The sequence below is a fragment of the Carcharhinus amblyrhynchos genome, chromosome 5 (genome assembly GCF_965287045.1).
Source record: "Carcharhinus amblyrhynchos chromosome 5, sCarAmb.v2.hapA, whole genome shotgun sequence".
In the NCBI taxonomy this organism is placed as follows: Eukaryota; Metazoa; Chordata; class Chondrichthyes; order Carcharhiniformes; family Carcharhinidae; genus Carcharhinus; species Carcharhinus amblyrhynchos.
In genome coordinates, this window is record NC_137328.1 from 11,273,479 (window position 1) to 11,291,006 (window position 17,528).

Genomic DNA, 17,528 nt, shown 5'->3' on the forward strand with positions numbered 1-17,528 from the left:
CATGGCCAATGCACCTAGCCAGCACATCTTGTACACTGGGGAAGGAAACCCACACAGACATGGGGAGAACATGCAGACTTCACACAAACAGTGACCCAAGCCAGGAATCGAACACGGGTCCTGGCACTGTTAGGCAGCAGTGCTAATCACTGTGCCACCGTGCCAATTAATGTCCTTCTTGCTCTCCTTTCACCTCCTTGGTGTCTATTTCCCAAATTTTTCTTTTTGTTTTTTTACCAATCCTCTTCAGATGGGGATGATACATGGCATACTATATGAGGACAGGAAATGGTTTAGGGTGGGTTCACAGGAAGATGGTGGCCCTGAATGACTCCTTTTCTATTTGGCCTTTTCTTCACCACGCTCCCCCTTTCCTTCCACATCCCTCCACTTTTCCATTACTTCATCATGTTCCCACAACTCCCCTACTAACCCCATCGCTTGCCTTTTGAAAACCCAATCAACCTGACATCCTCTATCCTTCATTCTTTGCTGTCCTTTCGTCTTACTCTTAATCGTCTCTTCCCCACACCTATACACTTGTCTCCTGGACAGGTGGCATGATGGCACAATGGTTAGCACTGCTGCCTCACAGTGTCAGGGACCTGGGTTCGATTCCTGGCTTGGGTCACTGTCGGTGCGGTGTCTGCACATTCTCCCTGTGTCTGCGTGTCTGGTTTCCTTCCACAGTCTAAAAGACATGCTGGTTAGGTGTATTGGTGATGCTAAGTTCTTCCTCAGTGTACCAGAACAGGCGCTAGAAGTGCAGTGACTAGGGGATTTTCACACTAACGTCATTGCAGTGTCGATGTCTACTTGTGAGATTAATAAATTCTAAACTTTAAAAAAAGACACTGAAGAGCTCTTCATTTTTCCTCCCTGTTTTTCCATCTGCTGCTCTCTTTTTCTTGTCCCAACTCTTTCTGACAAACAAACAAAAATATATTCACACACATAGCCTTTAGAATCATAAAATCCCTACAGTACAGAGACCATTCAGCCCATCGAATCTGCACCAACCATAATCCCGTCCAGGCCCTATTCCCTCAACCCCGTTTACCCTGCTAATTCCCCTGACACTCGGAATAATTTAGCGTGGCCAATCAACATCTTTGGACTGTGGGAGGAAACCCTGGAGGAAACCCACGCAGACATGGGGAGAATGTGCAAACTCCACACAGACAGTGGCCCGAGGCTGGAATCGAACCCTGGCCCCTGGCGCTGTGAGGCAGCAGTGCTAACCATTGTGCCACTGTGACGTGGTCTTAATATTTTAATAAAATCGATAATGCTTGCCGTGTGTAAAATCTGAGAGAAAATATTCCATTGGAACATCAGACTGACAAACCTTGGGAAATTAGGTATGCTACACATGCTCGAACCACACAATGCTACAAGGAATAGTATCAAATAGAATGATAAGCTTTTAAAACACAATGAAGGTTTCAGCTATAAATTTCAGTGGAAGCGTTGAAATACAAAATGCAATTCAGTAGATAAAGTAGATTAAGCCTATATTTTATACAATTGAAATTTCAGTTACTACGATAAAGGCTAGCGGATGAAAAAGCGTTTCAGAATGCATTTTCAGCACTTTATATCAAGCCAGTGGTCATACTGCACAGTGCACTATATTGCAAGCTCTGAGCCCTCTCTGCTGTCCCCTCTTGCGGACGTGCAAATGAAGCCAGTTCGATCATGCAGTTGAGCATGTGTTTATCCTACTCAGTGGAATATGCAATGCATATTCCATTGGGTGATCACATGTATCTCTTGTAAAATAATCGCTTTTGCTTTCATTTTAAACACCTCGCACAGTGTCAGAATATTTAGGCGCTTGTAATGAGCTTTCATTGAAATGTTTAAAGTTTTAAAGTTTATTTATTAGTGTCACAAGTGGGCTTACATTAACACTGCAATGAAGCTACTGTGAAAATCCCCTAGTCGCCACACTCCAGCGCCTGTTCGGGTACACTGAGGAAGGATGCAGCACGACCAATGCACCTAACCAGCATGTCTTTTGGACTGTGGGAGGGAACTGGAGCATTCGGAGGGAATGCACGCAGACACGGGGAGAAATGTGTGCCCCAAGTATTGAATCTAATGAGCTAAGTCTTTCTGATATAAAAAAAAGAAATCTTAAAAATCACTCATCAAAAAATTGGCCAACTGTTCAGCTGTTTCAGGAGTTTGAGATATGCCATGGCCTGAATTTTACACTCACCCCACTGGGTTTTGAGGGAGAAGTATGGAATCAGATGAACGGTATTCTTTCTGATTTCCTGTCCATCCTGGACCAGACGTGATTTTGCACTGGGACGGACATGGGCTTTTAACCGGAAGCCCCGCTTTGGCCCAATAAAGGCTCTTTAGTGGTCACTTTTCTCACCTAGCCTCAGTTTTCAGGCAGGCACCCGATGTCTGAGATTGGGAAATAGAGAAAGTTCTCAACCTCGATCTCGGGCCGGGATTGCTGAGGGGGAAGGAGGCGCCTTTATTGGTAGGATCCTTCTGACTGGGGGCATTCTCCCCTCGTGGACCACAGACTTCCAGAACTCTCACCCTAGCCGGCCTAGCTCTGACACAGCGACTGTTTGGAGTTTGCACATTCTCCCCGTGTCTGCGTGACTTTCCTCCAGGTGCTCTTGTTTTCTCCAAAGATGTGCAGATTAGGTGGATTGGCAATGCTAAATTGCCTCTTAGTGTCTCAAGATGTGTCGGTTAGGGGGATTAGCCATGGGAAATGTAGGTTATGGGGATAGGGCAGGAGAGAAGGCTTGGGTAAGATACTCTGTCAGAGAATCAGTGCAGACCCAAAGGGCAGAATGGCCCCTTTCTGCACTATAAGGATTCTTTGATATGATTTGATTTGACTTATTATCGTCACATGCATTAATATACAGTGAAAAGTATCGTTCTTTGCGTGCTACGGAGACACAGCATATCATTCATAGGGAAGGAAACTAGAAAATGCAAAATGTAGTGTTACAGTCATAACTAGGGTGTAGAGAAAGATCAACTTAATGCAAGGTAGGTCCATTCAAAAGTCTGACAGCAGCAGGGAAGAAGTTGTTCTTGAATCGATTGGTATGTGACCTCAGACTTTTGTATCACTTTCCCGACAGGAGAAGGTGGAAGGGAGAATGTCCGGGGTGTGTGGGGTCCTTAATTATGTTGGTTGCTTTGCCAAGGCAGTGGACAGTGTAGACAGAGTCAATGGATAGGAGGCTGGTTTGCGTGATGGGTTGTGCTACATTCATGACCTTTTGTAGTCTCTTGCTGTCTTAGGCAGAGCAGGAGTCATACCAAACTGTGATGCAACCAGAAAGAATACTTTGGCGAGAGTCATACTGACATGCCAAATTTTCTTCGTCTTCTGAGAAAGTAGAGGCTTTGGTGGGCTTTCTTAACTATAGTGTCGGCATGGGAGGACCAGGACCAGCTGCTGGTGATGTTGACACCTAAAGACTTGAATCTCTCAATCTTTTCTACTTTATCCCCATTGATAGGGGCATATTCTCTTTTATGCTTCCTGAAGTCGATGACAATCTCCTTTGTTTTGTTTTGTTGATATTGAGGGAGAGATTATTCTATCAATTCTCTTAATACTCTCCCCTTTCCAGGAACCCCGCTATTCACCTTGACACAGGCTCCGTGTACTTTAGACACCATGCTGCAATACCTCCTCCAGCCACTGCGGCGCTGTCCCTGGGTCAGCTGGAGAGCTGTCGGACAATCTGATTCGCCAACCTCGAAGGTGGGACTTCCTTCCAACTGAGGACTGAAGCCCAATCAATGCTCACCTGGCGTGAACAGCAGCGGGCCTGTCAGGGTCAGCAGGTATGTGATCCCCACCCCTTCTGGCACCCACCATCTTGAAAATCCAAGCCCAGAATCTCCAGAACTTGTTCATTGATTTATTCCGCCTGACTATTCGTTTCAGACAAATGGCGACGCGACCTCCCTCGCTGCCGGTAAGAATTTGGAGCTCAGCCAAAACCCCATTCGCTGCAGTGGCACTGGAGAATCCCAGTCACAACCGAGATCAAAGGTTTCCAGTGGCAATCTCTAAGATATCTGCGCTTGTCTAAACCTGGGCTCTTGCACATTCCTGATTCTAATCAGCCCATTACGAGAGGCCATGAATTCATGGCATGTCTGGCATTTTCTCCCTAAGTCTTTCCATTCTCTCTTTTTCGCTTTTAAAATGCTCCTTAAAATCTACCTCTTTGTCCGACCTTCTGACCACAGGTTACAATATTTCTTCAACAGGCTTGGGGCAGGATTTCTTTTTTAGTCGCGACCACTCCAAGATTGGAAATTCCCACCCGAGGCTAATGGACCTTTTAATGGCCCCTCAAATTTCCTGCCCCATCCGCAATGATTCCCACAATGGGCAGGGCCGGAAAATTTACCCCTTGGTGTCAACTGTTTGTTTGATTACACTCTTGTGAAGTGGCTTGGAACATTTCCCCTGAATTTAGGAAGTGAAATATAGAAGCAAGGGCCAGGGATTCTCCGGCCGTTCATGCCGGCGGGATTCTCTGGTCTGACTGGCAGCGCACCCCCGCCCGTGGGTTTCCCGCCAGAGTGAGGTAACTTCAATAGGAATTCCCAGAGAATCCCGCCACAAGCAAACAACGCACCACCTCCCACCGGCAGGAAACAAGCGGCTGGGAGGCCGGAGAATCCTGCCCAAGTTGTTGCCAGAGTTAGAATCATAGAAACCCTACAGTGCAGAAGGAGGCCATTTGGCCCATCGAGTCTGCATTGACCACAATCCCACCCAAGCCCTACTCCCATATCCCTACATATTTACCCGCTAATCCCTCTAATCTACGAACCTCAGGACACTAAGGGGCAATTTTAGCATGGCTAATCAACCTAACTGCACATCTTTGGACTGTGGGAGGAAACCGGAGTACCCGGAGGAAACCCACACAGACACGAGGAGAATGTGCAAACTCCACACAGTGTTGTTGAGTTGGCTAGTTTTGCAAAAGCGGACCCCTTCTTCCTGCTCTCCCTCTCACAGCTCACGGCCTCTCCCCATGCAGTGGTGGGGGAGAGGATTGCTGGGGTGGGGGTAGTAGGGTGCAGTGGGATGGGGGTTTGCGGATGGGAGGGTGAGGAGCTGCCTGCAGCATGTTGTCAGCATCAGTTTGGCTACTGCCCTCAAGAACTGTGGCGGGTGACTCAACCGAGTGTGCACTCGATAGGAGAACTCCAAAAAAAGTACATTACCTTTAACTCCTGAACTCGCTGCCTTGCCTCAATTCAGGAATTTCACAGTTTATTTTGTGCGATAGTTGACAGGATATCAAATGGCGCTGCTAAAATGCTTATTAAAAAAACTCCCAGATCACCTTTTAAATCTGCATTTTTTTTTGTCGAACAAGGTTATTTGTTGATAAACCTCATGACTTTATGAGTTAGCGTAGCTTTAATTATATAACAAACCATCGCAGTAACCCCCAGTGAATTGGTCCCTCTAGGTATGTTTATCCGCCAGCTGCATTATTACAACACATAAACCATACTCTGCAGGAAGGCTGACAAAAAAAAACATGGACCGTTGTTGAGAGTGTGCTCCTTAAGTCATTAGCTCTTATATCACTCTTAATAATTTCAAGCACTAGGTCTGAGTTAAAAAATGAATGCGTAAGAGATGCTTCATTCAAAATTACACTTTTTAAATTTTTTTTCGATCTGTTTTCTCAGCTGTACACAATAGATTCTGTGGCACCATGTCAAACTAACTTTTTTGTTTATTTGTTCATTTGGGCACCGCCAGGATTTGTCACCTGTCCCTTATTACCCTTTACGGAGTGCTTGCTCAGCCGTTTCAGAGGGCATTTAAGAATCAGCCACGTTGCTGTTTGCCTGGAGTAGCATGTAGGTCAGACCAGGTAAAGACGGCAGATTTCCTTCCTTAAAGGACATTAGTGAACCAGATGGGTTTTTTTTTAACGACAATCGATAATGGTTTCACGGTCACCAGTAGATTCTTAATTCTAGATTTTTTTATTGAATTCAAATTTCACCATCTGCTGTGGTGGGATTCGAATCTGGCTCCTGAGAGCATTACCCTGGGTCCCTAGATTACAAGTCCAGTGACAATGCCACTATGCCATTGCTGAAGCAGATCACATGGGTGTTTGCGTTCAGTAAAGAGATGAGGGCAGCAGATACTTGGGAAGACCATCACCTAGACACTCCCCTCCACCACGCTATCCTGACTTGGAAATATGTTGTAGTTCCTTCACTGATAGAGTTTAAATCTTGGAGCTCCCTCCCTAACAGCACTGTGGGTGTACCGACAACACACAGACCACAACAGTTCAAGAAGGCTCATCACTATTTTTTCAAGGGATGAGAAACAAACACTGGCTTAGCCAGCGACACCCACATCCCAGGAATGATTTTAAAAATAAATAAATAAGAATTGCCATTTGCATTTCTGAAATGACTGCATGTCAGGACGAACGCGTTGATTATAAAATCTTTAGATGCTCCCAGAAAGACTATTCTTTCTCCAGCGCAAATTCATTTTGCCTTTTTTTTTGTCATTCATACCATGGGTAGGATTTTGTGGCTCTTCCTGTCCGTGGAATTTTCCAGCCCCGTCAAAGGCAACCTCCCCGGCAGCAGGGCTGTTGAACGATGCTAATTACCATTGACTTTGGCAGGACTGGAAGATCCCACTGGTGGCCAATGGAAAGCTATCTCTGCCACTGGAAACATGCCTCAGGAGTGGGGCCAAAAAATCCTGACCCATGTTTATTATATATGTGTACCCAGTACCCACATTAGCACCTAAATAAGGTGACATATTGCCAGGCTATGATAACATTCTTCTTTCTGTTTGGCAATGAAACTTCTTGTTGTCTTTTCTTCAACAATTTCCATCCCCCCCGCTCAAAAAAATGTTTTAAGTTTCATGGTTTATCTGTTATCTAAAAGTATGGAGTTGGTAAAACTAAATCCACACTATTTTTTGTGTTACTACAGAGCAAGTAACCCACAAAAATATATGCAATACATATAGGCAGCAAAGCTGAAAATGTCCCAAAAGCAATACAATTTATTACTTCGGGAGACAAGCCATAAAAAAATAGAAATGATGTATTTTAGTGATAAGAATTTAGAGGGTGTCTTCTGTGGTGAATTTATGATGTGGATGTGCCGGCGTTGGACTGTCGTAAACACAGTAAAAAGACTGACAACACCAGGTTTAAGTCCAACCGATTTATTTGATAATACACTCACTAGCTTTCGGGTTAGTCCCTTCGTCAGGTGAATGGAGAGTTCTGGCCTCAGGCCTCAGGCCAGAACTCTCTATTCACCTGACGAAGGGTCTAGCCCGAAAGCTAGTGGGTGTACCGTCAAATAAATCAGTTGGACTTAAACCTGGTGTTGTCAGACTTTTTACTGTGGTGAATTTTCACAGTAGTAATGTTGCTACTTATATGTAGACAATGGGTGTAAATGACATTCAGAGAGAGCTCATCTCAAGAGCTGATGGCTGGAATTCTCCGGTCTTACTCGCCCCATACAACTGCCAGCAAGAATTGATCACTTGGCCCTCAGCCAAATCTTCATTCACTGCAGTGGGACTGGCGAATCCCAGCTGCGGGCAAGGCCGCCTCTACTTTCTCAGGAGGCTAAGGAAATTCAGCATGTCAGCTACGACTCTCATCAATTTTTACAGATACACCATAGAAAGCATCCTTTCTGGATGTAGCACAGCTTGGTATGGCTCCTGGTCTGACCAAGACTATAAGGAACCACAAAGGGTTGCAAACTTAGCCCAGTCCATCACGGAAACCAGCCTCCCATCCATTGACTCTGTCTACACTTCCTGCGACCTCAGAAAAACAGCCAGCATAACCAAGGACCCCACACACCCTGGGCATATTCTCTTCCGCCTTCTTCCTTCGGGAAAAAGATATAAAGGTCTGAGGACATGTACCAACCAACTCAAGAACAGCTTCTTCCCTGCTGCTGTCAGACTTTTGAATAGATCTAAGCCAACCCTTCTCTAGACCTTAGCTGTAACTACAAAACTGTACTTTGAACCCTCTCCTTTCCTTCTCCCCATGCACTCTATGAATGGTATGCTTTGTGTGGTGCACATATAAAAAAAAATTTGATCCATCTCCTCCTGAAATGTTGAATGGACTGACCTCCCAGAGCCACCAGCAGTCACTCCACCCTGCTCCCGCCTCCCACACTCCTCCACCCCACCCCACCCCTCGCCCTCCCCAACTTCACGCATGAGAATTAGTCTTCAATGGGAGCTCTGTATTTGGGTTACATCTCTAATTTCCTCCTTCGGAAACATCCACTTGAATCTCTGACTCCAGAACAAATGTGTGTAAATGCTTAAAGGGTTTAAAAATTGACAAGTCATATTGCAGCTTCATAGTTGGGCCACACTTGGAATATAGTGTTCAATTTTGGTCGCCACCCTACCAGAAGGATGTGGCGGCTTTGGAAAGGGTACAAAAAAGATTTACCAGGATGTTGCCTGGCATGGAGGGCATTAGCTGTGAGGAGAGGTTGGAGGAACTTGGTCTGTTCTCACTGGAACGTTGGAGGTAGAGGAGAGACCTGATAGAAGTCTACAAGATTATGAGGGGCATGGACAGAGTGGATAGTCAGAAGCTTTTTCCTAGGGTGGAAGACTCAATTACTAGGGGGCATAGGTTTAAGGTGCGAGGGGCAAGGTTTAAAGGGCATGTATGAGGCAGATTTTTTTTTACACAGACAGTGGTGGGTGCCTGGAACTCGCTGCCCGGGATGTAGTGGAAGCAGATATGATGATGATTTTTAAGGGGTGTCTTGACAATTACATGTAAAGGACGGGAGTAGAGGGATAATGTCCACAGAAGGGCAGCAGGTTTTAGTTCAGTTGGGCGGCGTGGTCGGTGCAGGCTCGAAGGGCCGAGGGCCCTGTACCTGTACTATAATTTTCTTTGTTCTTTGACTGCAAAAGCTTGTAGACCCAGAGCATCTGCGCAGCATTACTGAATAAAAGAGGAAGTGGACCTTACATTTTCAGTAAGAGATTGTGCCATGAAACACATTTTGAAATAATACCTGTCCTACTGAGAGCAGGACACTGGTTCTAATCTAAAAATAGAAATGTCTTCAGCTTATAGCGCTAGGTGAAAGCATGATGACTTAACTCTGAAATGGAATTAAATAACAAAATCCTAAGAGGCAGATTTAAACCAAAGAGCTCTGAGACTCCCTAAGAACAAGAAGCACAAAACATTGCATGCATATAGCACTTAAGGGTGTTCCAGAAACTTGCACAATACTTCAAAATGTTTTTGACGGATAATCATTCATTTTGCAGGCAAGCTGAGCCTGCATTGATATAGCAAAGGGCCTTACAAACATTGAAGAGGTGAAGTTCATTAGCTCATAAGCTGCTAAGATATAGCAGCAGAATTAGGCCATTTGGCCCATCGAGTCCACTCCGCCATTCAATCATGGCTGATATGCTCCTCATCCCCATTTTCCTGCCTTCTCCCCATAACTGTTCAACCCATTACCAATTAAAAATCTGTCTAACTCCCCCTTAAATTCACTCACTGTCCCAGCATCCACCACACTTTGAGTTTGCGAATTTCACCGATCCACAACTCTTTGGGAGAATTAGTTTCTCCTCAACTCTGTGTTAAATTTACTACCCCTTATCCTAAGACTCTGACCCCTCATCCTAGAATGCCCCACAAGAGGAAGTATCCACTCCACACCTACTTTATCCATATCTCTTATCATCTTGTTTACGTCAATTTGAACTTACCTCATTCTTCTAAATTCCAGACAGCATTGGCCTAAGCTGTTCAGTCTCCTGTTTGATAGGTTTTGGTGATGCTGGTTGAGGGATGAATGGTGGCCAGGCTTAACTGGCCTTGTATTAATGTCATGCCTACAGAAAGAGGCAGAAGGGGCTCATAGAATGGGATGGGCGTTAACTTGCAATAAAACTTGACCTCAATCCGCTGTGATCACACATTTTGCTTGTTGAACTGCGGCAGGTTGTAAGTACCTGACTGACCCACTCTAGATCAGTTCCTCAGATTGTCGCAGCCAATTGGATTTAACAGCCACTCGCCAGAGACCTCTCTAGGTTCCCTCTGATTGGCCAACTCTTCCCGTGATCTCTGAATCACACTTCATGATCTCCAGATGCCTCTCCCTTAATCTCTGGAACCCTGACACATTGTTCAGACACCCTTGTCACCTGCTGATTCTTTCCATGATCTCCAGATCATCACCCACCCCACCAGCATTCAACTCCTCCACCTCGGGGATCACTTTCATTGTCTCCCTGCTCCACAGCCATCTAACAGTGAACCTTCTTGATTGTTAGGCAGCATCTTCAATGATCCCCAGCCCATAGGCTATCCCACGGAATCCCTACAGGACAGAAGGAGAACATTCAGCCCCGTAAATCTGCACCGACTCTCTGCATCGTACCCAGGCCTTCCCCTCCCCCCATTCCCTTATGGATACTAAGTGTCAATTCATTATGGCCAATCCATCTAATCTGTACATCTTTGGATGCTAAAGGGCAATATTTCATGGCCAATGCACCTACCCTACACAACTTTGGATGCTAAGGGGCAATTTCCCATGGCCAATCCATCTAATCTGTACATCTTTGGATGCTAAAGGGCAATATTTCATGGCCAATGCACCTACCCTACACAACTTTGTATGCTAAGGGGCAATTTCCCATGGCCAATCCATCTAACCTACACAACTTTGGACACCAAGAGTCAATTTATTAAGGCTGATTCACCTAACCTACACATCTTTGGACACTAAGGGTCAATTTATTAAGGCTGATTCACCTAACTTACACATCTTCAGACACTAAGGGTCAATTTAACATGGCCAATCCACCCAACCCACACATCTTTGGACACAAAGTGGCAATTTAGTATGGCCAATCCACCTAACGTACACATCTTGGGATGCTTAGGGGCAATTTAGCACAGCCGATCCACCCAACCTACACATCTTTGGGCTGTGGGAGGAAACCTACGCAGACACGGAGATAACATACAAAATCCATACAGTCACCCAAAGGCAGAATCAAAACCGGGTGCCTGGCACTGTGAGACAGCAGTGCTAACTGTGTCACCATGCCCACCAAGGAGACAGCCAGCCTCTCAATCTAACTGGCTGCTGATATAAAAGTGCAATGGAAATTCTAGTTATTCATTGAAATTCATTCCATTTAGCTGGATCTCTGCTTTCATGGGATTCCTGGATTTCTCAGCATTAGAAAGCCTGGTCCCCACTGCCCCCTCCAACTTCCCAAAAATATCAGTGCTCTTAACACAAAATTAGTAATGACAGAGAAGCTCTTTATGTGAGCATCATTAACTGGAATATACTTCCATGCGTGCAGAATTTCAAGCACAGATTTAACTATCTTGAGTATTTGATTTGGAGTCATAGATTCATCAGGGTTTACAGCATGGACACAGGCCCTTTGGCCCAATTTGTCCATGGCCACTCTTTCTTTTTAAACCCCTAAGCTAATCCCAATTTCCCACATTTAGCCCATATCCATCTATACTCATCGTACCCATGTAACTGTCTAAGTGTTTTTTAAAAGACAAAATTATACTGCCTCTACTACTACCTCTTGTTCCAGACACTCACCACCATCTGTGTGAAAAAAACCTATGCCCTCTCATTTTAGACTCCCCTGCCTTTGAGAAAAGATATTGACTATCAAGCTGATCTGTACCCCTCATTATTTTATGGACCTCTACAAGATCACCACTCAGCCTCTTACGCTTCAGAGAAAAAAGTTCCAGTCTATCCAGCCTCTCCTTATAAATCAAACCATCAGATCCTGGCAGCATTCGAGTAGATCTTTTCTGCACTCCTTTTTGGTTTAATAATAGCCTTTCTATAATAGGGTGACCAGAACTGTACACAGTATTTCAAGCGTGGCCTTACTAATGTCTTGTACAATTTCAACAAGAAGGCCCAATTCCTGTATTAATTGTTCCGACCAATGAAACCAATGAGAAACACAATCTAAATTAGAGCAGCCTGTTTGATTAACACCCTATTCATTCCCTTCAGCACTAACTGCGCAGTGGCAGTGCATCGTCACATGCACAATGCAATCCAATAATTGACCAAGGCTCTATTGACAGCACCTTCCAAAGTTGCAGCGTCCACCACCTAGAAGAATAAGGACAGCAGGTACCTGGGAATGCTGCTACCTACAAACCCCCTCTCAATCCACACACCATCCTGATTTGGAACCATCCTGCTGCACCCTCGTTGTCGCTGGGTCAAAATCCTGGAACCTCCTTTCCTTGCAGTACTCTGGGTGTACCTACACCACGTGGACTGCGGCGATTCGAGAAGGCGGCTCACAAGAGCAATTAGGGATGGACAACAAATGCTGACCTAAGCAGCAGTGCTCAAATCAAGCGAAAGAATGAAAAAAACCTAATGTTCCTTCAAGCATCCCTCAATTTCCAGAATCAGATTCATAGGATTCCTGTTCTTACTATAGTTGCCCCTGGCTGCAGTATATTTTTATAATCTAAGAGGCACAAGTAAACGTAAAAGAACTCACCTTCATCATGTTACTCGTGCGCTCAAACTGTAGGATGTCTGCTCTCCTGGCCGATGCTGTTCACTCTTTTCCAATCTTTACACCAGTGTTCAGAAACATGGTTAAGCCCCAACTCCCACAATGCAATTTTGACTTGGTCTTACCTAGGGAGAGAACAGAAATAGAAAGATGATGCTGGTGAAAAGCTGGAAAGAGGTTCGATTTATAAAAGAGCTCGCACTTTTCACATCTCAAAATGGTGCGACTCACTTTAGAGTCAATTAAGAGTCACTGTTGTAATGAAGGGGGGAAAAAATTGCCAGCCAATTTGCACACAAACTCCCACAAACAACAACGTGATAATAGTCAGAGGGCTTGTTTCAGTGATGTTGGTTGAGGGGTAAAATATGTCAGGCCAACAGCAGGAACAATGTTGCTTTTCTTCAACATATTGCCACGGGGCCTTCCACTTGAGGAGATAGACGGGGTTTTGACTTAACACGCTATCCTGGATTGCTGTGTTCAAATCCCCGGAGACAGACTTGAACTGAAATGCCTCGAACTTAGTGGAGTGAATGCTAGCAACTGAGTCATGGCTGACATGGCTAATTGGGGGGATCGGCAAGTTGGAAGTGTAAGATTTAAACTTGGAAGACAGTCACGCTTGTGCACTCAGAGCTGCTGAGGTGAGTGTGCTGCAAAAATGGCAATTACAGTGTGAAGGTAACGTTGATTTACGGGCTGAGATATCGGATGATGTCCTTGCAAAAATGTCACACTTTAACATACAAATCACAACTCAGACAGGGTAATAATCATCCCCTGAAAATAACAGAGGGAGAACAATTGAAATTGCCCTTCAGTGTGACAAAGAAGGGCCAGATTAAGCTGGTAAATATGCAGTCACTGTGTCACCACAAAGAGAAGCTCCAAATCAAATTGAAGCATTGTGTTCGTCACAATGTTTAAAAATTCAAAGACAGATTCATGTTGGGCAAAGGGATCAAAGATTATCGATGGTGGGGTGAGGTGAGCGGGAACATGGGTACTTGACACAAACAGATCTGGCAAGGCCTTAGTGAATGGCGAGACTAGCCTTGAGATGTTGAATGGCAAACTTCTAGTCCTATTTCATATGTTTGTATCAAACGAAAAATAAGAGAGGTAGCAAAGAACAACACAGGGATAGTAGTGAGAAATAATCTTGGCTTAGGGGAGCACCACGTATCATCATTAGTGATATGGGTAAGGACCAACAGAGGGCAGAAAACACTCATGGGAGTAGTTTATAGGCCTCAGTGTTACTGTAATTTTGAGCAAAAAATGAAAAGGAGCTTGTAACAAGACAATTCAATAATTGGGAAAGGTTTTAATCTTTGTATTGAGGAGACAAATCAAATTGACTAGAGTGGAGGACAAGTTCCTAGAATGCACTTGAGACTGTTTCCTAGAACAATATGTCGTGGAACTGGCCAAGGGACAAGTTATTTTAGATCTTGTCTTCTGTAATCAGAGAAGTTTAACAAGTATTCTCAAAGTTCAGGTTCTTCTGGGGATGAGTAATCATAATTTAGATGAAAAGAAGAAGCAGATAATGTTACCATGAAGAGTAGTCAGCTTGAGGACTGGGAGGGAAAAACATGACCGAAAAACGGATAACGTGGGCAAACAGAATCTGAGACACAATACAAGACACATAAAAACAAGATGTAGAACCTTCTACAAGCAAATGAAAGAGAATGGAGGGCCTCTTAAACGCTCAGACAGATGAAGTTATAGAATCCCTACAGTGCAGAAGGAGGCCATTCAGCCCATCAAGCCTGCACCAACAACAATCCCATCCAGGCCCTATCCCCGTAATCCCACATATTTACCCTCCTAATTCCCCTGACACTGAGGGGCAATTTGTCATGGCCAATCAACCTAATCTGCACATCTTTGTAGTGTGGGAGGAAACTGGAGCACGTAGAGGAAACCCATTCAGACATAGGGAGAACGTGGAGACTGTACACAGACCTGAGGCCCAAATCAAATCTGAGTCCCTGGTGCTGCGAGGCAGCAGTGCTAACCGCCGTGCCTCCGTGCTGCCCTATAATGGGGAAGGAAGAAATGCTGGAGATGCTAAATGAATATCTTGTGTCTGTTTGTATAACAAAGACAGCAAAAAACCCCAGAAATCAGTGGTGTAATGAGAATGAGGAACTTAATTAATATTAGTATATAAAAAGTATTGCAAGAATTAATGGGACCACAAGCTGATGAATTCTCTGGAGCTGGTGATATACACATTACAGTTTCAAAAGACTGCAGACATGGCGGATGCTTCACAATCTTCCAAAATTCTCCAGATTCTGGAATAATCCCAGTGATTTGGAAGGTAGCAAAGGCAATGGCACTATTCATGAAAAGAGGGAGATGAAAAACAGGGAACTTACAGGCTGGTTAGCTTTATACCAGTCATTGGAAAAATGCTGGAATCCATTATCAAGGAAATGGTAACAGGGCATTTAGAGAATTGAAATATAATTTGGCAAGGGCAACATGTTTTATGAATAAAAACAGAAAATACTGGAGAGGCTCAGCATCGGTGGAAAAAGAAGGGGTATGTTTTGATTGCATGCCAATGTGGTGGAGTAATTAAGGAGATGGACAGCTAATCCATTGTGCTCTGCACCCATGCAGAGAATGTGCAAACTCCACACAGGCTGTGACCCGAGGCTGAAATTGAATCAGCGTCTCTGGCGCTGTGAGGCAGCTGTGCCACCGTGCCACCTCATGTGCCCAAAGATCTGTGGGTTGAGGACCAGCCTGTTCAGTCACACAAAGAGCCATGGTGGAAACTTGAGACCCTAATTAGACGTCATCCTCAAAACGAGGAACAGCCGTCAGTAATGTGGTTGCTTCCAGTTGCATGCTCAGTCTATCAACACTTCCTGTCACTGTCTCCGGTTTACCACTTTCTGCATTGGGATCTCATTCACAGTGTTCCTTCGCAACTCCGCTGTGCCCACCCTGATCAGGTTTCTTTATCAAATTGTTTCAGTGAGAGCGTGCTGCTCTCGGATGGTGTAGCAAATGACCGACCATTGGGACCATTAACCTTATCAAGGATCCAAAATGAAATCGGGCAGCAAAACTCAAAGTTGATAATAGTCACTTGAACTTCCAAATTTTATGAAATCTCATAGTAACTCTTTGGCAACCATTACGTGATGAGTATTCTTTAACAGCATCTCCCAAACCTATGATCTCCAATGTCTACAGGGCAGCAGATGTATGGACACACCATCATCCCCAAGTTCTCCTCTAAATCATACACAATCTTGAATTGGAAGATCCCTTATCATCACTGGGATGAAGTCCGAGATCCACCCTCCCCCAATCCATCTTACAGCATTGTGGGAGTGTCCTCATTAAACTGGGTGGGACTTCTCTTGCACCCCTGCCATATGTTTCGTGGCGGTGGCAGTGGAGACAACCCACGATTGGCTGGTGATGGGATTTCCTGGTCCCACCATTGTCAATGGGATTTTCCGTTGAATGTACCCCCCTCTGCTGGGAAATATGTGGCAGAGTTACGCAGTCGGCAGGATGGAATCACAGTGCAGGAAGAGGAGGAGGCCATTTGGGCCATTGAGCCTGCACTGACAACAATCCAACCCAGGCCCTGTCCCCGTAACCTCATGTAACTACCCTGCCAATCCCACTGACACTGAGGGTCAATTTAGCACAGCCAATCCGCCTAAGCTGCATGTCTTTTGGAGTGTGGGAGGAAGCCGGAGCACCCGGAGGAAACCCACGAAGACATGGAGAGACCATTCAAACTCCACACAGACAGTGACCCAAGCCGGGAATTGAACCCAGTCCCCGGCGCTCTGAGGCGGCAATGCTAACCACTCTGCCAACGTGCCACGCCTCAAGAAGACCCCACACCAGTGTGAAGTCGGAAAAATCCAACCATTATCTTCAGCAATTCAAGAAGGGCTTGCCTTTGCGAGGAATGGGAATTAAACACTGATCTTGTCAGCTGTGTCAATACTGCGAAAATATAATTTTTAAAAAATTACTGTTTATATAAAGGTGAGCTATTTTTAAACTTCTGAAGAGCTTTAGTTTTTTTTAACGCTTCCTCTATTTAGGCAGCATGGTGGCACAGTAGTTAGCACTGCTGCCTCACAGCTAATCAAGTCTTAAAGGTGCAGACAATGTGAGTGGAGATAGCATTAAGCACAGGTTAAAGAAATGTGTATTGTCTCCAGACAAGACAGTTAGTGAGATTTTGCAAGCCCAAGCAAGTCATGGGGATTATGACTTTTGTCTGCACCTTTAAGATTTGATTAGCTGTAGAGACTCGCATTCTAATCAGTATTCTGTAAACTAAGTATGTGCCTTTATATGTCCTATTTGTGATCAGAACTCCCCACTAACCTGACAAAGGGGCAGAGCCCTGAAAGCTAGTGGCGTTTGCTACCAAATAAACCTGTTGGACTTTAACCTGGTGTTGTGAGACTTTTAACTGTGTTTACCCCAGTCCAACGCCGGCATCTCCACATCATGCCTCACAGCATCAGGGACCCGGGTTCGATTCCTGGTTTGGGTCACTGTACATGCGGAGTTTGCACATTCTCCCTGTGTCTGCATGGGTTTCCTCTGCGTGCTCTGGTTTCCTCCCACAATCCAAAAGACTTGATTTTGATGTGATTTATTATTGTTGCATGTATTAACATAATAATGAAAAGTATTGTTTCTTGCACGCTATACAGACAAAGCATACCATTCATAGAGAAGGAAATGAGAGAGTGCAGAATGTAGTGTTACAGTCATAGCTAGGGTATAGAGAAAGATCAACTTAATGCAAGATAAGTCCATTCAAAAGTCTGACAGCAGCAGGGAAGAAGCTGTTCTTGAATTGGTTGGTATG

General features: G+C 44.8%; 1 protein-coding gene across 1 annotated transcript in view; it reads right to left on the reverse strand.

Moving 5' to 3' along the window:
* The window catches only part of LOC145343392 (leucine-rich repeat and immunoglobulin-like domain-containing nogo receptor-interacting protein 2), a 286,584-nt gene that overhangs the window by 97,869 nt on the left and 171,187 nt on the right, over positions 1–17,528 (reverse strand). Inside the window, exon 2 of the mRNA XM_080189612.1 lies at positions 12,629–12,771. Coding sequence (XP_080045738.1) covers positions 12,629–12,637 — 9 coding nt within the window. The 5' untranslated portion in view covers positions 12,638–12,771. The remainder of the gene's footprint in view (positions 1–12,628; positions 12,772–17,528) is intronic.